This window comes from Scomber scombrus, chromosome 9, assembly GCF_963691925.1.
Source record: "Scomber scombrus chromosome 9, fScoSco1.1, whole genome shotgun sequence".
NCBI classification, from domain to species: Eukaryota; Metazoa; Chordata; class Actinopteri; order Scombriformes; family Scombridae; genus Scomber; species Scomber scombrus.
In genome coordinates this window covers 6,917,610-6,939,895 of record NC_084978.1, presented here as the reverse complement: position 1 = coordinate 6,939,895, position 22,286 = coordinate 6,917,610, and the positions used below count along the sequence as shown (strand labels likewise).

Below are 22,286 nucleotides of genomic sequence, written 5' to 3'. Positions count from 1 at the left end.
AAATCTGCATGTCACATGATTGTCAGTGTTGGTCTGAAGTCATTGCCTTGGGGGGGGGGAGATTATGTACAAAAGAAAAACTTGAGATTTTACGCCCTTTTTCTTGGATCTTTGGCACTTAGCCAACACAGTGGAAGTGTGATGGATATTTATTACTATGAGTGAGGCTGAAAAAATCTGAAAGCTGGAAGAATTTCACACTTCAAACCATATATACAGCACCAATAACATGACATATATATGATGATTTATTTTATAAAAGGCCCCTTAGGATATCTTTTTGCTTTGGACAGCTGCTATCAGAGCCTTAATCTTATGTTACAAGGCATGTAGCTGCCGTAATGCTGAGGACACGTAATTCAAGGGAGGTGACAACAGGTTACAGCAAGTTTTTAAACATCGGACAACATTAAACCAGAGCAACATCAAAAGTATCTTTGGAGAAGGAACCAGACACTGATATAAAAGAGACGGGAAGAAGAGACAGAGCACGCAGACATACAGGAATTTGAGGAGGAGAAGGGAAATGCAAAGAGATAGTATGAAGGGGAAAAAAAGGATAATGTAAGGGTTGAAGACTCACCAGGCCAGCTATAGGTGTTGGAAGTCTGTTGATTTTCTTCACCAGGCCAGGTTTAATTGAGCTTAGCAACCTGGAAAAAAAAGACGGGCAGGAAAAATAGACATGAGCTTTTTAAAAAGAAAATTTCAGAAGTTACATCACACACTAAATTGAAATGCATCATGAGCAAGATTGAAATAACTGCAGGCACAACAGATGAAGTGTGTGAAAGTGCATTTGTGTGTCCTCAGAGAAATGAGGGGGAACCAACAAAAAAAAAAGGAGAAAGAAACATTTTTGAGTGTCCCACAGCGGCGTCTGGAAGTTTAATAACGACAGATTCTAAATCAGAGATGAAAATCGACGCTGCTTCACCCGCTGGGAGCTGTTATCTAGTTGTAGTACATTTCATATAAAAAACACATGTGAAGAGGTATGTTACTGCTGCCATCTATCTTAGATCACACACAGAGAGGTGAGCAGTATATTCTTGCAACTTTTGACTGCTTCAGTTTTAGAGTTTCCCGCCTCTCAAGCTTTTCCAACCTCTCTCTCTCCAGCTCCAAGTTTGTCTTTTGTGTGTGTTTTCATCAGAGGAAGCACTGTAACAAGATTTAGCCCCTGTGGAGGGAGGAAAAACCCATCCTTGGATACTCTTACGGTATAAGATATCAGCGGCCCCTGTGATGTTCGCGACATTCCAGCGGTTATTATGTGATGGAGGGCTGTAATTTTCCTTTTTGGTGAACCTTCTTTTCCTCGACATGCCTCATCCACTTTTACTTCACATAGAGATTTCCTGTGTGTGTTTCCCAGAATAACTGTCAATGACCCCGGGAGAGGTGTTCTCAGTGCTCCATACAATACGTGTAGGTGGAGAGAGAGAGAGAGAGAGAGAGTGAGCCATAGCAACAGTGAAGACAGTGTTTCCACTCTTTAAAAAAAGGGCCTAGAAGGAGAATAATGTTGCAGTGTCCTTTTTTTTTTTCTTCCTCCAAAATTACAAAAAAAAGTTATTCAAGTGGGGTTTCTGTTTGCCTGGGTCCAGACCTTTGAATCTGCCCACTTCACTGAGTCAAGCTGACTGATTCTGGTCTGGCATCATGACATGAAACAGCAGTTTTTCCATCGACCCAATGAGCGCTGCGGGGATGTCTAACAATGAGTCAATCAGTGCTATACGTGAGACTAACGCTGTTGTCAAACTGTGCACCAGAACCAAGGAGGAGTAAAATTAGGCAGTGCTGATCAAATATGAATCAAGACTCTATTACAGCATTGCCTACGGCTGTGTCCGAAATCACTCCCTCATTCACTACTCCCTATATAATAAACATGAAATACTTCAAAAAGATAGGTGTATGTTCATGTATATATAAGATTATCGGACAATATATCAATATCAGAATTTTTTTACTCCCTAATATCTATATCGGCCCCTAAAATCCAGTATCGGTCGGGCTCTAGTCATTATTTTGTGACATCACCATCAGCTGTACAGTCACGTGACGGTTTTTTCACATCTTTAAAATGTAGAGCATTGCATTGTAGTAGAAGGTAGCTTATATGCCATGGACGCTACTTTTTCATTGCATTGTGGAATATTTGAGGGCTCCAATGTTACATAATGGACATATTTACACATATATGGCTGAAGGTAAATGTAGTGCATTTTGGACACAGCCTATTTCTTGCCCTCGAATGTTTTCAGACACATATGTTAGTGTACTGTTTCACTGTAGTATGAGAACGTTTGTAACCTGAACGCCATGTTGAAAATGGATGAGTCAAAACTTTTAGTGGTGATCGAATTGAATCCCAACATCCCACAGAAATCAGACAGTGGGGAGGCAATGTCAGACTGAAAATGGAAAAGAAGTAAGTAAGGTTTTTTTTCTTCATGTTTGATTGATTAGTATCAAATGTTCAAGACTTAGGAGAAGTGACTTTGATTTACAGAAAAGTTTGATGAACTCAAAACACACAGTTCAAGAGAACATAAATATATCAAGCTTATTGGTATCTACAGGAATAAATACTTTTCCTGATGCAGAAGATAACGGGAAAAAGTGGAGGAGGTTAGAGAGATTCAAAAGAAGCTTCACAAAGAAAGTCCAATCTGCTCTCTCCCCTGCTGCTTAGATCTAAGTACTGTAGTGCATTACTTGACACTTGGCATTAGGACAAGGCGATTTAAGGTAAATGATCAAATCACACGAGTAATCTAAACATAGTGCTGGGGAGCATACCGATTTTAATTTCCCATGTGATATGAACTTTTCATATACCGCCATACTGGTGCACAGCTGAAATAACTGCTGTAAGTCTTTAATAGGCAGTAAAATATATCATTCCTGTGAAGACTATGAAAGTCAGGGTAAGCTGTGAGGAGTATAGTGAAAGGGGACGGGGACACCTATAAACTGCCTAACCTTCTTACTAACAGTTATAAACTTTAAACACAACAATTAATAACCAACAAATAACTGTTTAAACACCATGACACACACCAATTTGTGACATTATCAATTTGTCTCACTCATAATTGTACATTTACAATTACTCACTTAGCTCACTAGTAAGTGAGGTAGCTCCATTATTGAGTTCATGGAGATTTAGATTGAGATTCGGGCTAACAAGGCCTCATATATGATGAAGGTTATAGGAGCAACCTCCGTCAGTCTTCTACTGCTTTAGAAATAAATGTGATTTTTTACATGAAACACTTCGAAAGGTTGTTTGTGAGTCTGAATGAAAGAAAACACAGGAAATAGCCGTCTGTATCAGCCTTATGGCTAAATGCAGAGGGAATTACATCCATGGAAGTTTTTACATCAGTTTCTTTTCATCTAAGACTGTGGAGATCTCAGCGTCTGCTCATGCTTGAGAAGAAATGGTTCATGTCTGCAGGTTTCCCAAATTTGTGAGGATAAATTGACCAAATACACACTGAGTAGTTTTCATGCAGTACCGCTGGAAGATAAAGAGTTGCATCTTGTAATTTATCACACAGCTACGTGGTGTAATTTTTCTTACTGTATGAAGTTCAACATCCGATCCAGCTGACTTCGCTCTTTTCTTACAGTAGATTTTGTGGAGGTGAAACAATCTCCAGGACAACAATGTTGTTAAATGCTGTAAATCCATGTGAAGTCGATACCACAGCTGGGATTATACTCTCATCCACGGACACTTCTAAATTTTCCGGATCTGGCAGCAACGAGTCCCACTGCAGAAAGTTTTCCTCTTCACTCTTTAGGGAAGCAGTGACCGCAGGAACATCAGCAGTTTCTCTGAGGTAACTGTTACTGTTCGTTGACCGATGGTCCTGTTGCCCTTCTACCTCCATTCTTTGTTTTTCCTTCTTTCAGTAGTTTTATCTCCTCTCTGTGTACTCCAGCTCAAATAAATGCACCGGGCATGACATTACTCATGTTCATCCTCATAATAGTCTGCTGGATAATCCATTATTTCACTCAGTTTTTTTTTTTGGTTTCCTTACAGTCTAACAGCAGTGAAAGTCAGCCTCATGCATATAAATAAACCAGGGTATGGATATATATAATATATGGGGAGTTCTGCCCTGGATATACATCTATATGCAGTTAGCCATAAGTCTGCTACAGGCGGCTAGTTCCTGTGTTTCTTTCAGTCTCAGACACACATTTCATGTAAAGTCTATGTGCTCCTGACAGTGGAATAAGCCACTACAAACCTATATATAAACATTTTTAATGAATGATATACCTTTAAACTGCCCAAATTTAAAAAGCAACTGAACACTGACAATCTATGGATATTATACTGATAATGATGATAACTTTGAACATGTTTTACTTGATATTGGTAGATCTAGCATCCTATATCACACAGCAGTCAGTCTGCACATCGCCCAGCACTACATTATATAATTGTCAATTAATCTGTTGATTATTTTGTCAATTAACCAACTATTCTTTAAGGCTATAAAATGTAAGAAAACAAAATGAAAAACTTTCATCATAAGTGTCGGATGCCGCTTGCTTTTTTTTAAACTAACAGTCCAAAACCCAAATATATTCAATTTACAAGGATATAAAATGGAGAAAAGTAGAAAATCTTCACATGAGAAGTTTTTAGCTTAGAATTGAATTACTTAAATTATCAATTAACTATCAGTTATTGGTGATTCACTTTCTGACAGTTCAGCAGTAGCCTAACCCTAAGTAGAATCACTTCTCTGACATCATTTACTGCTTTTTGAAATGTGTGATTGACACATAATCCCCAAATTTTCAGGGCCTTTTTCCAATGATATTCCAGAAATTCCAAACCCAGCAGGGACACTTTTGAACGGGTTCATATGTCTGTATTCACAATAACAATATTGTTAACACTTCGCTTGTGTAACTGATCTTGGCACAGAGGAATGCAGAAGACAGTAAGTGCAAGTTTGTGCGTTTCTAGTCTCCTTTCACCACCTCGACTCATTCTGAGTGGGCGGACGAGGGTCGCTCTGGAGGACAATTTAACAGTTTCTCTCTGATCACTGGGCCATGTAGCGCTGCAACACAGTGCACTCATAAGAAAAAGTGTGATTGCTAATGTTCATCCTGTTATTACTGAAATTATGTGTCATTATTTTAGGTTCACATCAGAGTCTGAAATCTCTGTGTGTTCAAATGAACCTTTCCTATTAAAGTCTGTATAAAAAGGAAAATGAGAGATTTCTTTTCAAACACATTTTACATGTCAGACAATAATTTGCTGAAAACATGAAAAGACTGAAATATGTAGTGCTGGATTATGGAGTTAGAGCATTAAACTTTTTTCAGCATTTCTATGTTCATGATTTTTTGGGCAGGCTTGAAATTGTGGCTCCAAGTCGTAAACGGGTGACTAACATGACCCCCCCCCCCCCCCCGCACACATACTCATAGTTACTTTTTTTACACACAGTAGTTTTATAACGTTTCATTTGAGAAAACTAGGATTCACTCTGGATAATCCACTGTTACTAGTGAATGGGGCCATTCTCAGTCAATGTTACTGCTTAAGGAGTTATTTTAAACCCAGCTGAAGCGACCGTTGACTGGTGGAGCTGGCACCAGCTGATCAGCTGGGAGAACGGCTGAAATCGGTCACTTCGACTTGGAGGTTCCCCAGCCAGAGGGAGAGCCTTTACTGGGCAGCACTTCACCAAAAAGCACGATGTGAGAGCCAATAAGAGGGAATGAAGCCACTTTTCAGCAGAGAAGTAGGACATTTATTGCCCCAAACTCCACTGAAAAAATTACTATTTAACATAATGATGTTTGTTGATTGTTCGATTGTTAACTAGTCATATAAGTTAATTTTTTTCTGAAATCAGTCCGAATTTATAAACAAATTATGTGCTCAAATAAACAATGCCTCCAAATGTTACTTTATTTTTAAAATATTGTTGTGTTGCTTGCCTTATACCAACAAACTAGGCCTATTTTAAATTGTGTGAATGTATACAGGAGCTTGGTTTGAGCATTGTCAACTAAGAGGCTGTTAAGTTGGGCCATGCTTTCCTCACCTCCAGCAGAAATGCCTCCAGCATTTCAGAGCAGAGATACTGCTTGTTATTTCATGATTTTGAATCCTAACTTTATATACTTGGCGATTTTCTTTAATAATTCAAATTTGGCTTAGTGGTTAATCAACATCTATATGTGGTGTGACAAACTCTGAACACATTGTTTTATACAGACTTTAAATTAATAAAAGACCAATGTAAGAAGAGCATTTGAGAGGGCTCACTTAAGATATTTGTGAAAATTGTAACTATGATTGTTGCACTCTGACTCTCAGGACTGAAGCTTTCTTTATTGTTGGAGTCACTTAAAGTAAGCACATAAAACATGACTGCAGGGCGTCAAATAAAATAAAATCAGAGTCAAATTTCTATTTAACAATCACTACAACAACAAACATATGTATTCAGGACTTACTCGCACAGCAGTATCCCATTCTCCAACCCTCCTCTGAAGTCTTTGTCACCAAAGCATCTTCCTGTCACAGCCTGCAGAGGGAATAAAAGAAGTGAGTTAGACATATGACAACGAGTGGCCTGAAGAGCACAAACACCAGTCTATGAATCTAAAGTCTAGACACACAAACGCCACTTGGAAACAAGAAACAAGCACAACCTTTATTCACACTCCTTTCACGTCTTTCCTTCACAGTAAATCCTAGGAATGGCACAGAGAGTCGTACAAAGAGCTGCCGGCCGTATATCAAGTCCCTCTCTGGTTAACAGTGCTAAACACTAACAAGCTTGACATAAGCTGCAATCATCCTGTCCAAATGGCTCTGGCAAGCTAATGAGTTGTGACAGGGGATTTATTGGGTAATAGTTGTTCAGACCCTCCGAGGAGGAGGAGAACCTGTCTGTTTGCATATATTTGCATGACTACAGGACGTTGTCATGCATGCATGCTACTCTAGAACAAATATTGCATCACATGCAAATGCTTCTTTTTTCGTTGTGTGACGTTTAAGTGCACAAAACCCTCGGGCAGAAAACTTGTACATGCTCCAAATATCTGTAAGGTTCAGCTGCGGCAAAGTTGATTTCACAAATTGCTTTTTTATGCTTCTGTTGTTTAACCTTCAGCAGAATTGTTGACCATTCCCCTTCACTTAACAGGAAATACCAAGTGCAAACATAAGCACCAGTGAAATAAGTGCCTACCACGCCAACATATCAGCTGTTGTGAGAACCAAGCCCACTTAAATTCTCACAAATACTGACAGACATGTGGCGATTTAAAAAAAACAAAAAAACGAGGGGGACCCCCTTTGGATCACTGGGTCTGGAAGCCAAAACAATTACAAAATTACATTTCCTTAGAGTTTCTTTCACATGTATTTGCACAGCTGTGTGAAAAAAAAGGTGAGTAGATGTAGAGCGTCTGGCCCGGCTGTGTGTTACTGTCAGCCTCTTGGCTCATCGGGGAGCCTGGACCCGTTACAAAAGAAATGGACTGCTGTATGTCAGCGAGTGGACCGACAGCAGGTCTCATTTCTGCTGCCGGGAGAGCCGTGAGGTGTCACGTCTGGTGTTTTGGAGTTAGACGGGCAGAAAGGCAGATTAAGAGAGACAAACGGAGAAAAGAAAGTGGCACAGATTTTCTCAGTGTGTTGACATTTGGCTATTCACTGCCACCCTTCCCTACTGCGGCAGCGCTTGTGAGCAGGGCTTTGTGAGACTGGTGTTGACAGCGCTGAATTGACGAGTGAGGTCGTGAGTGTGAGGCCTAAATATCCGCCTCACAGTACAAACATATGGTCCACAAAAGCCACATTCTATTATTATAGTTAATGGACTTCCTCTGGAGCAAGACATAATATTATTGAAATAAACATAAATGGGCAGAGCGGCAAACTTCAACGGAGAACAGGAGCCTCTCTGTTTTGACTACTTTTTTTTTTTTTTTTTTTAATCTATTCCTGACAATGTATTTATGACCTCTGAATGTCAGGACAGCGCAGCAGGCTAGCTAACTACATTTTAAAAAGGAATAGCTCAACATCCGTCAAACTCCACCCACCAGCCCTACTAAAGCTCACTAATTAACATTTTATATCTTTGTTTAATCCATACAAAAACCAAATAGTAAAATAATTTGTATCACAGGAGTCACATGCTGGATTATTTCATGACCAGACGCTGTGACTTCTTAAAACTCTTACAAACAAAAAACCTCTGTAAAACCAGAAAATGTCATTTTTGTAACATAAATTAGATACTATGTGTTAATTAGTGAGCAATAGAGGTTGTGGTGGGCAGATTTTGTTACAGTTGTTTCCACCTGTTTTAAGTCTATATGCTAAGCTAACCAGTTGTTGGCTCAAATGTCATAATAAATGGACATCTCAAGCTCCTTATCTAACACTTGGCGTGTAATCGAAGAAATGTCAAAGTATCCGTACACATTTATAGGCTTAGACTAGAAGATTAGTCAGACTAGCCAACACACACCTCCCTAATGCTGCTAGACTCAGTTATCAGCAAGAGCAGGATTCATGGTAATTATCTTTCTCCCCTTTTACTTTTTGTCTTTTCCACTGGACTTCAGTCTAATATTACTTGGCCAAGAGAAAAAAAAAAAAAAAAAAACTTCTTTGGCTCTGCCGCTGAGGTTTAATTTAGTAAATGAGATTAATTCTGTGTCCACATCTGACACAGAGAGATGTTTGTGAAGCAAAAGGTTCAATATTTTGTTTGCAACCATGTGACTAGCTGACAGCAGACTGCACCATTAATATTACATTTCTGTATTTTATATACACAAGAATGACATTCCCAGATCCTACATTACAAAATATCATCCTGTAGTCTTTCACATGAGGAAAAACACTGTCAGGCTATAATTATAACAGAGTATTCCCTGGTTTTGTTTCTTAAGAGTGTAACATTTCATGTCTGATCTCAGTAAAGATTCGGTGGCCTGGATACTTTTATATCTGCAGCTAAAAAAAATCTGCAGCTGAGCCGATGACCTTGATTTAGGAGTTCCTCAATAAATGTGTCAGATGACTTAGTGCTGTGCTTGCTAGGATGACCTTTAACTGCTTTGTATGCCCCACCGTACAGCAAATATCGTCAGGATTTGATGTCTTTCTCACAGACCGACACTGTAGGGGAAACAAAATGAGGTGGAACATGTGTTTTAAACCCCTTTTACATAGCCGATTCAAGGCGGGAGTGCTGCTCCTTTATCCTGCCTTGCTGCTCTGTATAAAAGATACAGACACGGAGTCAAGGGGCACAGTTGTTCTGCCAAATAAGCCGGATACAGAGGTAGTCAGAGCAGGATCGATGTCACGGCGGGACAGAGAGCCGACGCTGTTGCATTGTAAGTCACACCTCTGAATCCAGATTGCCGGCATGCTGTGTAAAAACACACATGGGGGCGTCATTATGCCTTCTTTGTTTGGTTCAGTGTAAAAAAAAGCAACGCTTAATTTCAGATCTTTATGGCTATAATGTGGGATCTCTGTATAGAAGAGCCTATACAGTTACAGTCTCACTAACAACTAGGTCAGCTCTGCGTGGAGAGACTGAAGTGTCTCGCCACCTTACAAAGAGCGATTACATCTTATACTGTCTGTACTCAAACTGTAGATCAATGTACAGCAAAAGATGAAAAGAAGAACAATAATGATACTGGCTATAAATATTAAAGTGAAAAACCCAGTGGTTCTTCTGGAAATCTCCGTTATGCAAATAAGTGAGGCTTGTAATTTTCCTGCAGGTGATACTGTACAAGGTTCAAAGTGGAAACACAAACTTCTTGTACTCATAACTTCATACGAAAAAAAGCAAAGACAAGACAAAATATGTGTTTCAATTATTTTTCCCCGCAGACAATACATCCCAAATTTAATTTCATGGGCCTCTGGTGGGCCCACACCACGCGGTGGAAAGCAGTGTCTTAAAGGTTAGGTCAATTAACATTCTGTCCTTTGGGGTTCATGCATATTAACATAAATTACATATTCCTCTTCTGGCCATGACAATGTCTGAGCTGGAGAAAATGGCAGGGATTCGTTTTTCTCATTATCTCGCTGTTCTGTTTGGCAGTGACAGCCGCGCTTGCTGAGGTCCTTGATTCATGTACAGTACATCTGTTGCTCCCATAAGTGTCGTCCTGAGCTGAAGAGCACATGAGACTCCCATCTGGACAGAGGGAACACTTAGTGTAAAGACAACACACATTTGTGCACGTGAACATGAACATGAAAAAATTAGTTTTTTTCTATTAAAAGCAGATTCAGTCATTATGGAGAAAGATTGTTGATATTTGAACTAAACACCCAAATAAATACACCCCCTCCCTTCATGCTCCTTTAGAGGCTCTGACCCCCCAAAGGAACAACCAGAGAAATATGGCAGAAATCAGAGCACGGTTAGTCCATCCACCTTCTCCGCCTCTCTTCGACCTCCCCGACTTCTAACTCGACCTGAGATCAGCGTCTCTGTCCACAGAAGCAGCCGTCTGTCAGCTGCAGTTCCTCGAGAGCTGAGAGGACAGCGGTCAGTCACACTGGCTTCACCACACTGACGGGCAGCAGAAATTCACTGAATCTAAATACAGTAGTTTGCATGTCAGAAGTAAATTACAGTGATTTTATTTATTGATCTATTGATACGGTTATGATGGACCCACATGTACAGCGAGATATTTGTGTGATTTAAACAGCGGCTTGCTCAGATTATGCTTCACTGAGTACAACAGAAACAGACTCAGAGCGTAAAAAAAAAACCCACCTGGGGGGGAACAAGAGACTATCTCAGATTCAGTGTGCGTTTTGTACCTTCCTGACTAATAAAACATCTGCAGAGTTACAGCAGGATGTTTAGCTACAGTAACACTGCTATAAAAGACAATGTGACATATTCTTTTTTCATGCAAGGACACAGAAAAAAACCTACTGAAAGTCAACTCAAGAAACCTGAGTTGGTATGTAGGTTGTGCCAAGAATTGTAGAAAAACACACACTCTGAAAATCCAGAGGCGTATTTAAAAAGGATGTAATAAATAATCACAAAAGATCACCCAGAGTAATAATTACCATTTGTTGATCTAAAAAGCAAATGTTCTGCTTGGATAAGAAAGTCTCTTTTAGTACGGTGGATGAAATATCTCAAGTGGACATACAAAACAGTGTAATCAAATAAAAAGTAGACGTTTAGGTGCATTACAGTAACGTAGTGTATATTGTAAAAATGTGTCCTAAAGATGCTGGAAACTTCTGGGTCCAGACAGTGTTTCCAAACCAATGTGGGGTCATTTGAGGACTCAATTAAAAAGAGGAATGTGTCGCCTTTGTTGTTTTCGGTGGAATGTCGCCCGCATTGTTTCACAAACAATCAAACAATGCTGGCTTTTTTTTTCCTTTTCTCCTTGAACACACTTCATTTACTGACCAAAGTCATTCTCATGGACTGATGTCCACAACGACCATCACTATCACTTTGGTTTCCACAAAGAAAGGAAGTCTTTGTTGGTTTGGAAATGCATGAATGAACTTTGCAGAAGCTAACTTGGCTTATGCCAAATCCGGTTTCCCCGAGGGATCAGTAGTGTGTCAATCTACTCTCTTTTTTTCATTTTTTTTTTTACTTTGGTGAATTATAAAATAGACAAGCCAATGAAGTTTTCCCATAAAAATTCTCAGGAGACAACCCTTTTATGTCCTGAGATAAAACATCAATGTGATGAAAAGAGACTCCACTAAAGTAAACTCATGTCTGGCAGAGGACCACAGACAATTTGCTCAAATAATATTGCAAAGAAAAACACATTTTTTAAAAACAGGATACAGATGAAAAACCTATACAGAACATTCAAATCAACACAACAGCCAAATAAAAAGCATTCCTTTAAACAGCAATCAAGTCCATGACTGTATCTGTGCTTGTACTTCTTCCCTGTCTGAACTAGCTCACTACAATCCCTCCAACCTGAGAGACAGCCAATGAAAACAGATCCATTGCACTGCAGCAGTAATCTTAGAGGCCCTGCGCCTGGACGGCTACCTGTCCCAAATTAACGACGAATAATTCAAGGTTTAGAGACAGGCGTGTTTCTGTGACTAAGGGAGGAAAAGGCACTACTTACTTCAAGGCCTTGAGGCAAAGTGTGTTAAAGAGTTGACAGCTGTTAGCTCAAGGGCTGGCGAACATAAACAAGAGACATGTGCTCCCGAACCCACACGCCTGCTTTCTAGTCACACGCCTGCTTTGTGTAGTCAAAGCATTCTTCCTCACAGGATGTTGTGTTAAGTGTGTTGCATAATCCTCGCAAAATCCGACACTATGCAACCAAGTTCAAGAACACACGTAAACACGTCTTCCCTTCGGTCAGCCAGTAATCTCGTTAATTCAATTTGGCAAGAAAGCTTAATCTGTAAATGCTTTCGGTTCTGATTAACAACAACAGTGTGCAACCTGGCCGATTCAGCGGGGCAAATTTGATGACTTGAGCGAGGGGGAGAGTAGAGACAAACAATACTGCTGATGCATGATTTGTGTAGTCGTGTGTCCTCTTCAAGCAAAGCAAGAGAGAGAGACTGAGCGATAAAAAAACGCTGAATTTGTTCAGCTCTGCAGAATCTAAATCTAAACAGTTTTCATGCCCAGACAAAACACCGCTCTGGCACAGAAGCACTGAGTCAACTGCCAAGTTTTTATCATCATAAAACAGATACAAATCTCGCTTTTGACTTTCTGAGAAGTCGGATTTGATGAAAAAAAAAAAAAAAGACAAACAACAGTATTAAAATTGGTAACATCTGACTCTTCATATGAAAGGGGGGTGGGAGGGGGCTCTGACTGGGGGTACCCTCAACTCATGGAGCTTCAGCAAGTTCAGCCAAAGGTCAGTGGTGGTATCTGCCTACGATCAATCATCCGGACCTTTTCACTAGCTGCCACCACTGCCACCACCACGGGGATCCTCTATTGTGACTGTATGGACTGTTTGCTCTGTTCTCGGTGTGCTGGCAGTGAGGGAGGAGGGTGGAGAGGGGAGCGCTGGGAATCAGAGGGGGAGAGTATTTCAACCACTCAGTCTTATGTTTTATAATGTACAATAAAAACATGAGCTCAAAAGAAGTCCATTTCAACTTTTATAGGTCCTGAAAACAACTTTTGAAATCAAATTCCTGCTATGAGAAATGGTTTCCAACATGAATAATATTTTTATTTATTTGAATGATAGATTTTTGCACTTAAATTTATGGTTGTCTGCGTTCTCTTCCATTGGTTTTAAAGAGGGCATGGCTCAGTTGAGAAAAAAAAAGAAGGTGATGCTGCATACTTGAGGAAGAATTTGGCACCTTTTAAAATCAATAACTGATGGCAGTGACAGGGGTTGCACATGTTGCAAGAGCGTCAAACCACACCCACACAGTCCTGATGAAGCATGTAAGCTGAGTTTGAGAGAGTGGTTAACTCTTTTTTATATGTATTATAACAATCAGTGTTTTTTTATTCTGAACTTAAATAGTTGTCAGGAATGTTTAAAGTTGTAGAGGAGACATTTTCAAAGAGGGAGGCCAAAATAGAAGAAGTGGAACTGATAAAAATATGACATTAGTGTCCCAAAGGAGATCACACAGAATACATGAATACATAAAACAAATATAATTACACAATACAATTCAGGATGTCAAGCTCAACTAGGATTAAAAGCCAATGCAAAGAGGTGAGTCTTTGTAAAACTTTCCCGGGTCCGAGCAGTTCGGATATTGTAAGGTATACTGTTCCACAAGTTTGGAGCAGCCACCGCAAAGGCTCTGTCACCTCTGGTTTTAGGTCTTGACCTCGGAGCATGCAGAAGCATCTGTTCAGTTGACCTCAGTGCTCTGACTGGTGCATGGTGGTGCAACAACTCAGATAAATGTATTTTCTTTTATGTAGTCTAAAGTTATGTCAAAAAGCAATATCAGGCTATCTTGGCTCAATTATTAAACATCTATCGGATCAGATAACATAATTATGATCCCATAAGCATCCAGGAATTCAGCGAAACTAAGCAAGTAAACTAAGGAGGGTGGGCCTGAGGGAAGAAACACCATCTCAGACTTAAAAAAACCCCATTACTGAGAAATACTTTGATTTGAAATCCAAAAGCTTTAACTATAAAACAGTACATGTAACTTTAGTATTCAACAAGCAGGCTGTGATGATAGTTAAGGGCATTTTGAGTCCATGGCCACATATTAAATACATGTTCCATCTCACTTAAGCTTTCCTGTGCAGTTTTTCTTTTCAGTACAGGAGATCAAAATAAAATGAAGAATCTAGAGGAATAATATGCAATATTAAACAGTGTTTTACATTAAAGATAATACAGCATCCTCATGATACAAATTCCCTTTCAGAAAGCAGACTGAGGTGCTTAAGCCATCTGGGGCCAATGTGGGCCTGGAAAACAGAATAGTTTGTATATTTTTCCACGTTGCTTAATTTTAGCACGCATCATGAGGTTTCTGTAAGTTGGCAGAGCTTTTATAAAATTTGGGCTAATATTGGATCATGCTTCTAAAGCCTGCATGGCAGATCACCGTCACCGCTAAATCACCACAATCAGTTGCAGATCCGACCGTTCAGCGTGTCAGACAGTGACGCCAGCAGATACGGGCCGAGCGTATCTCGTCGGTGAGAGCCAGAGGAACGATCAGACGGGCACATTCACACGGTCGAGCGCCAAGTGCAAGTGAGGTCTGACACGTGATATTTTTTTAAGTGACACAAACTTTAAAAGATTCACCGACCCCCCACTGGGACACACATAAGAAAAGCATTCACTCGGTCACCCACGTGGATCAGCAGTGCAGATATTCAATGTCAGCGTGTGTTTACAGGAGGCCGACTGCAGACACCCCAGTTTTTTTGTTGTTTTTTTGGCGGGAGTTGAGACAGAGGAAGCATCCAAAGTTTTTAAATCAAATTGGGCCAAACTGGAACCACAGCCGAGAGAGAGAGAGAGAGAGAGAGAGAGAGAGAGAGAGAGAGAGAGAGAGAGAGAGAGAGAGAGAGAGAGAGAGAGAGAGAGAGAGAGGAGAGAGAGAGAGAGAGAGAGAGAGAGAGAGAGAGAGAGAGAGAGAGAGAGAGAGAGAGAGAGAGAGAGTCGCTGCCCGGGCCAGAGAAAATGAACAAAAGACTATTATGAAACATGGATCATCACAGGTAATGACAGTTAATAGAGCATAATTGGCAGGGTATTAAACTGTGGAATCAGCAGTGGACCGCAACAGACTAATCCCAGAGTCGGACCTCGGCTTCTGAGAGGGAATATTTTGGGTTGAGATGATGACAGCAGACTATTTGGGCTCAATCTGTTGAGATAGACGATCGTGTTTCATACAGTAAGACTTCTTAATGGCGGCAAACTTCGAAAGACCACCCCGAAGTAATAAGAATAATGACCTGTCAGACGAAAGGTCCTAACACTCATTCAAACAACATCCAGCTACAAAAAATCTATCGCATACGACATGAGATGAAGAGTGCGTGGGACGGAATGTAATGCAAGACCTTTTGTGCTGGATTAGCACGAGTTTACCATTCACATGCCAACCACACATTGTAGGCAGCAACAATGAATTATATTGATTTGTAGTCACGGAGAGCATGCATTGTAATATGTGTTTTATTCCAAGAGTGGAGAGGAATCACCCTGAACCACATCAGTTAAACAAAAACAGAAGGTGCTTTAAAATCTTTTAATTTTAAGTGTGAACTACCAGATTGCATGACAGTCAGCATTTTCACTGTACAACAAGTTTAACATCTTCCAATACACTGAAGAATGTTAGGACTGCTTAATTCGTCACTGCTTTTTCATGGATTGAAAACACTTTTCTTTCTGTTGCTTCTCTCGTTTTTTTTAGTCAGAAAAGCACAAATGTTCCCAGGCACACGATGGATCCTGAGAGTCATCTGGCGTGGGAAACCTTACACAACCCCTGATTAGTCATGTAAAGCTCCTACTCAGCAAGACAAACTGTTTTCATCGGTGTAGAAATCACATTATTACATTTAGATGTTATATTGTTAGATGTAGCTGACACTCACGGGAAATTACTAGTACTATATTCATTCATCGTAATGGCAGCTAGAATAATACAGGGTTGTTTTTTTTAATGAAGGACGGCATGATCCAACAACTGACTAGCTGAAGGTTTAGTCCACATTTCTCTTTATATTTCTGTATTTATAGTACACAGTATTCAGCTTTAGATACTGATAAACGCTTATTGTTTGGTTAAACCAAACCAATGATATATTTTCTTCTTAAAAAGACACAAAAAGGTCCAAATAAATATTTAAACTTAAATCAGCACACAAGCAAAGTCAACTCGTGTCTGGCAGACAACCTAAGCATTTTAAATAATTCAAAACTGTGACTGGTCATGCTAAAATCAGAAACTTCAGTAACAGCACCCAGGGGACTGCCGGTGTGTCGGATGCACGGGTCTTTGGGCCTGTTTTAAATGTCACACCTTCATCTCTGGAGACTCGTCCACTGTCTGTCAAAATGAACTGATGAGCTCCTGAATGAATGTCCGTCTTCTGGGTTCACATTATAAAATCTGGAGACCACCTGGTAGCGCGGTCCATGTATGTTGCTGTATTCTCTAACATCAACATGATAGACGCTTATTAAATGGATGAAAAACATATCGCTGTATTAACACAAACAGAGACCAAATGTGGAATAAAGAGTTCATTTATGCTCAAAATAAAAATGAAACCCAAATTAAATGTGAGGGGTAGACTAAATAACAAAATAGACAAAATATTTATTTTAAAAAAGGAGGGGGGGATTATTCTCCACCCATCACAGTATTTCCTCACATAATTAGTCTCTATACCAAACTTCTGAGCCACAAATCATTCATTAAGACCTCATCAGTCACAGATTCATGATTTATACTCAATGAAACTTTCAGAGAGCAGAAGGTTTATTCTTTAGTTTTTATGATAAAAAAACTATATAACAAACACTATATCATAATCCTATATTACACAAAACATGGAAACTAAAGGGTAAAGGTATCAACGGAAATACATCGATGTCAAGTAGTATCGAAACGTCTCCCGTCAAACGTTACCCGCAATCGATCCTTTTTGCACCAAGATCTAGAAAATATGACTATTTGTACGGACTTGCTCACAGCCAATCAACGCAGTCGTTCTTTGATTTAATGCGACATGTGATTGGCCCACTGCCACAGCAGCTACAACCCATCTGTGGACACACATATATTGATTTATAAGTGTGTGTGTGTATGTGTGTGTGATGTATGCTGTGACCCACATGCTGATTTTGAGCATTTTGTATTTAATAAATATTAATAATTTGAAGACTTTCAAAATATATTTGCGTAAAAATCGAATTATTAAAACTTGGAGGAGTGGTGGCATTGTATGTAGTTTAATGCTTCTATTCACATGATGGGTATCAAATCAAGTACTGAATTGGTATCAATATCACTTTAAGGGTACTTGGATCGGTACTGGTATCTTAATTGTTTAAACAATAACCAGCCCTATCTAACATTTGACAATATAGTTTGTATTTAATATTTTGTCATGATTTTCAAAACTGTTCTTGACACAAAATATTCTGATATTCACCTGTGCACCTGCAACAGGGCTTAGATAATGTGATCCCTCTGAGCTGCATAATTTGTTTTTTGATACTCTGAATACTCACATATCAAAGTGATGATTGTCAGACCACTTGAAAGGTGACAAATGTAGCTTGTGATCATGCAGACTAATACGACATCACAGTGTTTGTAAATGTAATGATATTACATCATACTTTAAATCTTGAGCTATTCACATCACTATAAAAATGCTCTGACCATCAGCTGCTCATCTGTGAGAAACAATGCTGTTCTTGTTAGAATCACAATGAATTACCTTAAAAATCTAACCACATTTAATATGTAGTTGCAGCTATTTTGGAGATAATAAGTCACTAAGCCTCAAACTAAATCTCCAAGGTAACATTACAGGAAAAAAAACATAATATAATCCACAACACATCTAACACAATTAGGCCAACCCTTTTCCCAAGTTACAGTATATGGGCACGAAAATTAAGATCTCTATTTTTTCAGTGAATAGCAAGTGATCTTCAAATAAAAAAAACCCCACATGAATCCTGACAGCGATGAAGATGAAAGCTGTTTGAATGTTGTCACCTTGAGGGTTTTTTAAAAGTACACTCTACCTGAAGTCTTAATAGGCAATGTCTGCGGTGCTTTTACATCTCAATGCAGATACAGCATGTGTACATTTCTAGACAAATTGATACTGATGTAGTCGTAACATTGATTAAGATAACATTAAGCCTTTTTATTTTATTAATCCCTCTAGAAAAATATGCCTGTAAGTTTAACAGTCTGTCACCCGCTTATGATTAGAAAGAAATGTACACACACACACACGCGCGCACGCACACACGCTGTCATAGCCAACTTGAAACTCAGTGACAGCAATTCCCAAAGACAACCGGAGGAACTCGGTGTGCGAGAAGTTTTCCAGACTTGGCTCAACTTTTGCATCTCGCTTCAACGGAGCAATGAATCAAAAGACAGCTCAAGGGAGAAAAGAGCCATGTGATACACCAATATTAACCATGCTTCGCTGAGACACGAGTGCAAAAGGTCAAGTTACGAATCCGCTGACTTTGATCATTTGTTCCTTTCGTCTGTCTTTGTCTTTCTCTGTGAGGAGGTGTACTCTAACGAACAAGCTACTGCTAATTTGCCATTGATACATGTCATCCAGGTATGTTGGGAATCTCACACAGGTGCATTCTCTTTCCGGCATCAATCAAACGTTAAACACGTTGTGTCATGAATACGAAAGGGAGTTACACACATGATGTCAACTGGGAGCCATGCGGAGACTGAGGAGTATTGTCCAAAAAAAAATTAAAAAAATAAAATCCTGCTCTCTAGGCAAGGAAACTTTTTTGTTACGGTTCCTAGAACATTACAAATTCAACATCCTAATTTAACTACATTGCCAGCCAACTGCATACTTAAAAATGTGCTCTAGGTAGCATTTTAAACAGATTATTGCCAGATAAACAATTATTTCCACATTGAGACCAGTGTTGAGAACACAGGCAACCTTTACCACCATCCACATTTTGTTTGGGCACTATGGATGAACAGATAGGATGTAATGCTTCTGGTGCAAAAGAAAGAAAAGTATTGAGTATCCTCAACAATACAATATGACGCAGAGATGGACAATAACCACGATTGTACCAACTCAGCTATCCCTTAAATATTTCTAATTGTGTACTGTCACTGTGGGCAATGATAGAAATCAATGAAACAGTGACTCAAATAAAACTATAGTATAATATTTAAAGAGTTATCCGTTTGATCAAAATTTAAAAAGCACATGAAAATCATAGTTTTTTGGCGTTTTTTTTTTGTTAGATATATCAAATTTTATTAAATGACTGCAAGTGAAGGACAAAAACAAAATAATGAAAAATGCATTGAGATTTCATTTCAGCAGGAAACTGTTTGAAAAAGAATACCCAGAAATGATGTAATGCAGTGTATAAAATATGTACACAATGTTCATTTCCTTTGTGACTCCAGCATAGACAACAGCTCAGTTATCTGTGATGTTTCAGTGGTTCTCAGCTGATTTCAGAACAAGCTTTGACCCTTGTATATTTCTAGGTTTGGCAGCGGAAGTGGCTCTTGTTCTCCATTTCCTTTCACATGAGAGATGAAAAGTAGAATGGCCTCATGCCACTGTTCACATAAACTCACGGCTTGAGGAAGCTCAAAACTAAACAAGAAGGTCAACTTTCAAATATCTCCACACTCCTCTATTCAGGATCCGTACTTTGAGAGCAATAGGGATGTAGTGTTCAACACTAAGGCACAAGCTCAAGAGTTCAAGAGCGCATCTCTGCTGGTTCAAATCAAGTCTCCATATAAGTATGAGAATGTGTTACGTAACACAGAGAAGACATTAAGGAAGCAAATAAGTTAAGACGTAAGTATAGATTACAGTATTTCGTTTTTGAAAATTAATTATTTTTTTTGTGTGCGAGTCCAACACTATCAAAAGCTTTTACTTTCTACCACCTGCTCTGTTTTTTTTTTTTTTTTATATTACCAAAACTATTTGTGAGTGATAAAAAATGAAAGCACCACAACCTTAAACTGTATTAAAAACTCACTTGGCTATCTTGTGACAAAGTTTAGCTAGCTTTAAGCAGTGCAGACTGCCATCCATCTGTGCTGATTGATAACTGTAACCAAGTCAAGTCAAGGTTTATTTATATAGCACATTTAAAACAACCTCAGTTGACCAAAGTGCTGTACAAGCTTAAAACACAAGATAAAATAAAAGAACAATTATGAGTAAGATGAACCATTAAAGCAGAATAGATAATCTACAAAAACACAAAAGATAAATTATAAAAACACAACCTAGTTCATTATCTGGTCCAGTCAATGTGTTCACACGTTCACAAGTTTTTTTCTGTATACATTTACTGTAGTGGTTATTTTTGATTTGGGGGGCGGGGTCCCATTTCTTGTTCAAAGGATACATTGATTTATATGTTGAACAGTGTATATCTTGTATGAAGCCCAAACTGAACTATTGCAAGTTATCACTAGAAAATGTTATTCCAATAAGTTCAAAATGAATGCAGAGAGTGTACCACATTGCAGCAGTGATTATTACTCAATGAGGCTAAAAAAGCTTAGCAAGTGTGCCACACACTCCCACACTGAAGCCATTCATATACCAGACAGGACCCATTTCTACTCAGGCTTGTCCAGTGCTATTGTGTATAAGAACCGAGTGGGCTGACTGAAGCACAAAAGTAGTGCAGAAACTTTTTAAATGTCTAAAAGTTCAAAAAATAAACTGCATTTTCTGAATTTGCTAACAAATTCAGACCTTTAATTACGACAATGAGCACTTTGCATTCAAACCATAAACCTGGCATTCAGACGGAGGAGACTGCTTTCTTCCCAACTTGTTTTCCTAAGAGCTTTAACCCGTCTGAATTCCGACGCCGGTTCACTTCTTTATGTCTCTCGTCCCCCCCTCGAGTCATGATAAGCCCCTCTGATTAAACAAGCCAAATATCCTGCGACTAAAACGGCCTAGCCTTGAGCTAAAATGTTAGTATTCCAGCCGGTCCATCCTATTTCCCCCCTGATTAGATGATGGAACAATGTTTGGGTTGCGGATTAACCCCACTCCTGGCCCCCATTGGTGGTACTCACTTCCACCCCCATTTCCCTCCCACGTCTTTCTCCTCATTCTCTTCCAGGCTTGGCAGGTCCGTGAGCCCACATACGGGGAAAGGAAGGAGCATGTGGCTTGAAGATGGCCTGGCAGTTGGTTGAGGATAAAGAAGAGGGAAGAGGGACCGGTGCTAAAAAGGAAACTATGACCGGGGTCAGACATGAAATAAGGTGTGAGGTCAGCGGGGGGTGGGGTGGAAATGATTACATTGTCCTGTTTTAGCTGCAAGGTGATGCTGACAGCTGTGACTTTCCTGCCAAGTCATTTACCATTTCATAAATCTGTGTGGGAGTGGGACTGAAACGGTTACAGTCACACTTTAATTCTATTAGTGAGCCAATACAACACTACATCCAAAGATTTGTGTGGGAATACAGTGGGCATGAAATTTACTAATGCCATGACAGGATATGGAAATCTATACAAGCAATCACACTATAACCAACACTGGCACAACATACAGTAATTGTTATTACCTATGAATAATGTGATTCAGCAGCTGCGCTTTGTTAGAACCTGATGTATGTATGTACCCAGTGTTAGAAAAACCTTAATTTGGCAGTGAAATTTGAAATATGTCACTCCTCATCTGATAAGCCATTTCTGGCATGAGGCTGAAATCTGGGAATAAAATGTGTGCACCTGGCTGAATAAAAATACACCTCTTCCATCAGTCTAAACTACCAAATGTAGCTGCAGCAGAGAAGCTGTCACACTCTTACAACTAAATGACATTCACACCTTATTAACCTAAAATTAATCCTATAAGATAAGGTACCGTTTCCTCAAAAGCAGCCTATGCAACTAGTCCACTTCGAGAGAGCTTTCACCAATGTCAGATCTTCTTTACCTCATTTTTTCTTTCTTTACAAAGCACCAGTGTCC

At 39.4% G+C, this 22,286-nt stretch overlaps 1 protein-coding gene across 2 annotated transcripts in view; it reads right to left on the bottom strand.

The window, feature by feature from the left end:
* The window catches only part of LOC133985822 (LIM and calponin homology domains-containing protein 1-like), a 95,467-nt gene that overhangs the window by 50,081 nt on the left and 23,100 nt on the right, over nt 1-22,286 (bottom strand). For both annotated transcript variants that reach the window (XM_062425536.1, XM_062425537.1), the window contains exons 2-3: nt 6,520-6,590; nt 584-653 (exon numbers count right to left, since the gene is read on the bottom strand). In XM_062425536.1, coding sequence (XP_062281520.1) covers nt 584-653; nt 6,520-6,590 — 141 coding nt within the window. The remainder of the gene's footprint in view (nt 1-583; nt 654-6,519; nt 6,591-22,286) is intronic.